At 52.4% G+C, this 3844-nt stretch overlaps 1 protein-coding gene across 1 annotated transcript in view; it reads right to left on the reverse strand.

Annotated features, from left to right (window-relative positions):
- Positions 1-1033: 1033 nt before the first annotated feature.
- The window catches only part of LOC107118297 (perilipin-3-like), a 38660-nt gene continuing 35849 nt past the window's right edge, over positions 1034-3844 (reverse strand). Inside the window, exon 8 of the mRNA XM_015420600.1 lies at positions 1034-2510. Coding sequence (XP_015276086.1) covers positions 1846-2510 — 665 coding nt within the window. The 3' untranslated portion in view covers positions 1034-1845. The remainder of the gene's footprint in view (positions 2511-3844) is intronic.

A 3844-nucleotide genomic window follows, 5' to 3' on the forward strand; every position in this document is an offset into this window, starting at 1 on the left:
TTAAAAAAAAAAAATCTGGAGGGGGCATGGCTCAGTGGTAGAGCATTTGCTTGGCATACAGACGGTCCCAGGTTCGGTCCCCGGCATCTCTGGTCAAAAGGACCAGGCTGTAGGTGATGAGAAGGGCCTTGACCTGAGATCTGGGAGAGCAGCTGCCAGTCTGAGTAGACAAGACTGACCTTGATGGACCCAGGGTCTGATTCAGTACAAGGCGGCGTCATTTGTGTGTTCCGGTAGCTCATGGAAGTACAGTGGAGCCCCACACCGGCCTCTGGAATATCTCCACTTTTAGCCCAATGTAGGTCCTTCTGTTCTCCATTCTCCATCCCTCCCCCAGCCCCGCTGCCCAGAACGTCCTTCCAGGGAAACCTGCACGCACTTTCACCTTTTTGTTTCCCACCCTGCCTCTAAAACCCACCTTTCTGAAACCCCGTAACCTGGGTTCCCTCTAAGCTGAGTTTAGTGTGAGCTAGTAAAGGTAAAGGTTCCCTTGCTCGAAAGCCAGTCGAATCCGACTCTAGGGTTGCGGTGCTCATCTCCGTTTCAAAGCCGAAGAGCCAGCGCTGTCCAAAGACGTTTCCGTGGTCATGTGGCCGGCATGACTAAACGCCGAGGCGCAAGGAACGCTGTTACCTTCCCACCGAAGTGGTCCCTATTTATCTACTTGCAATTTCTTGCTTTCGAACTGCTAGGTTGGCAGGAGCTGGAACTAGAGACGGGAGCTCACTCCGTCATGCGGCAACCCGGGTCTCGAACTGCTGAACTACCGACCTTCCACAGCCTGCAGTTCAGCGTCTTAACCACTTGAGCCACCGCAGCTCCTTATTGTGAGTTTTTTAGCCTCCGGATCACCCATTTTTGTCTTGGCTCCAAAGCAAACTAATTTATGCAGTAGCCAAATCGCTCGCTCTCAGCTTTAATGCTGGTAGCTCACAAAGTAGCATTTTCGCTCACAAGACTCCACAGTTTAGAGGGAGCATTGCCATCCTCATCACCCACTAGCTTCAAACAAATCTCTTCAGCTGTTCTGGACCACAAACTTTTATTTCGTTCAAAAAACAAAAGAGGAAGATGGACCGTCATTAAGATCCCGACACTAAATCCCCTGCTTGTGCGTCACAGTATGAGGTGGGCGGGAGACATACAGCGGGGCATGAAGCGATTACGACATTACAGGCAAGGGGAAAAGGGGTATCAGCAGCAGGTCATATTCAGATACATGGATAAATGGGCCCAAGCCAGCTGATCTGCCAGACAGCACTCACACTAGTTAAGCCAAACTCTCCCGATGTCAAGAGCGGGGGCAATTTTGGTTCTAAAAGCTGAAGGCTTGCTTAACGTTGAAAGAAAGCCACTCCTTTATTTATCTGTGAGCCACTCTTCCCAGGGCTAGCCTCCCATAAAAAGGAGGTTAATTCTGAACAGGGATTCATGCAGAGGTTCAACGGAGAGCCTCCCCTAAAGGCTGATAATTCTGCTGAAGGAGAACAATGCCGAGAATGGATGGTGCTGATGCAGAATGAGAAGAAGCTATTTAGACCAGCATGGCATACAGAGAAGCAGCGGGCTGCCCCATTGCAGAGGAGGAATCCCCGTGCATGTCTGCATCCGTGGGTGACTGAAAGCTCCAATCCTAACTGGTGCAGCAGGGATCAGGAGGAGGCAGAAGCCAGAAGGTCGTACAGAGGCACTGCAGGGAACCTCTTCTGTGGATAGGCCAATAAATAATGTATTCGTTTGAGAGGTGGATGGGCTGAGAGGAGCTTTCTGTCTGGGGTGGCGCAAGAGAGCGTGGCCGGCCAGGAGGACCCGTCCAACAGCTCCAGGAAAAAACATGTGGAAACTTTACGGCTTCTTCTCAGGCGCTTCAGCGGTCTCGTTCAGAGAACTTTTCCCTGCCCTTTTGGCTTCCCCTTCCCTCCCCTCGGCCCCTCTCTTCGCTCTCTTCGGTGCCTCAAAAGTCGCTTCCGCCTCCTGAGTCTCGCCTGCTGCTTTCACTTTTCCTGCTTCCGTCTCCCTGGCTTGCTTGGGCACCGTAGCCGATTTGGGCGCAGCCCTTCGTGGCTGGGGGGGCACCACGGTCTCCTTCAGAGCCGCACTCAACCCGGTGGTCTCGCCTGCATCCTTTGGTGCTTTCACTGCTCCCTCTGGGCTACCGGATGTGGGCATTTCCGCCATCGTGGCCTCCTCCGCACCTGCTGGCGATGCTCGGAAGGGCCCCACGACCCAGTTCATAGGCATGTTCAGGGCCACGTACTCCACCAGCATGTCCAGAGCCTCACGCGCCTTGGCGATCTGCTCGCGGCCCTGGGCCAGGAGGCGGGACGACAAGTCTCGGAAGGACGTGGCGGACGAGAAGGAGGCTTGCAGCTGGCGGACGTTGCTGACGGCTTGGTCCACTCGCTCCCGGACGTTGCCGGGGAGGCCTTCGATGCTAAACATCAGCCGGACGTAGGCTGGGCCCAGATCTTGGGTGATCAAGCGGAGCAAAGCCAGAGTGCGGGATTCCAGGCTTGCAGCTGGCGGACGTTGCTGACGGCTTGGTCCACTCGCTCCCGGACGTTGCCGGGGAGGCCTTCGATGCTAAACATCAGCCGGACGTAGGCTGGGCCCAGATCTTGGGTGATCAAGCGGAGCAAAGCCAGAGTGCGGGATTCTACCTGCAAGAGAGAAGGCAGAGCTGCAGACGTCAGGGGGTGGAGACATCACCAAAAGGAGGAATCATGTCTGTGGCCCACAATGGTTAGGGTTGCTACTAGGGATGCCACCCTCCAGGTGGAGCCTGGGTAGAGATGTAAAATTTCCGGAAATTTTGAAGCTCGGAAAAAAACCCGTTTTTTTTTCAGGGGGAAACGGAAACGGAAATTTTCGGAAAAATTGGGGAAAAAATGCTACATTAGCAATTCTTTTGTCTTTTCTAGAGAAACTGCCATTTTCCGCTGAGGAACAGATCATGTGTAATTCTGGGAGAACTTCAGGCCCCACTTGGAGCTTGGTAACTCTAGGTGGCAACTGATCTTTCGTAGAGGCCATATTCTGCATCGAGCAAAGGGCTGGACAGTCTTCTATAGAGCACCGTTTAAAGGGTTGAGTTAGACCTGAGAAGACATCAGTTCCAGTCTCTGCTCAGTGAGTCGGGTCGCCGGCTCTGGGTTGGGAAACACCTGGAGAATTTGGGGGTGGAGCCGGGAGTGGGCAGGGTTTGGGGAGGGGAGGGGCCTCAGCACGGTCCAATGCCACAGACTCCACCCTTCAAAGCAGCCATTTTCTCCAAGGGAGCCGATCTCTGTCAGCTGGAGATCAGTTGTAAAAGTGGGAGATCCCCAGGGCCCACCTGGAGACTGCAGACAATGAAGAAAACAATGAAGATGTGTGTGCGTACGTCTCGATTACCTATTAAAGAAATACTACTCACTGCAAAACTGCAGTTTAAATATATATTTTCATAATACTACATCACGGCTGTTTTCTTCATTGTCTGCATCCTTCCCGTGATCTCTCTGTTGTTTCTACATACCCACCTGGAGGCTGGCAACCGTATTAGTGAGCCAGTCATACTTCCAACCTAAACTACCACACAGGGTTGTTGTGAGGGTAAAATGGAGGAGGAGAGGATAGGGATGGGTACCCAAAGGTTTGGTGAGAGAAAACATTCACTTTTTGAGAAATAAAATATTATATATATATATACACACACACACACACACACACATATACATATCTATCTATCTATAAAGGTAAAGGTTCCCTTGCTTGAAAGCCAGTCGAATCCGACTCTAGGGTTGCGGTGCTCATCTCCATTTCAAAGCCGAAGAGCCAGCGCTGTCCAAAGACGTTTCCGTGG

Source organism: Gekko japonicus, unplaced genomic scaffold (genome assembly GCF_001447785.1).
Source record: "Gekko japonicus isolate JY-2015 unplaced genomic scaffold, Gekko_japonicus_V1.1 scaffold884, whole genome shotgun sequence".
Taxonomy (NCBI): Eukaryota; Metazoa; Chordata; class Lepidosauria; order Squamata; family Gekkonidae; genus Gekko; species Gekko japonicus.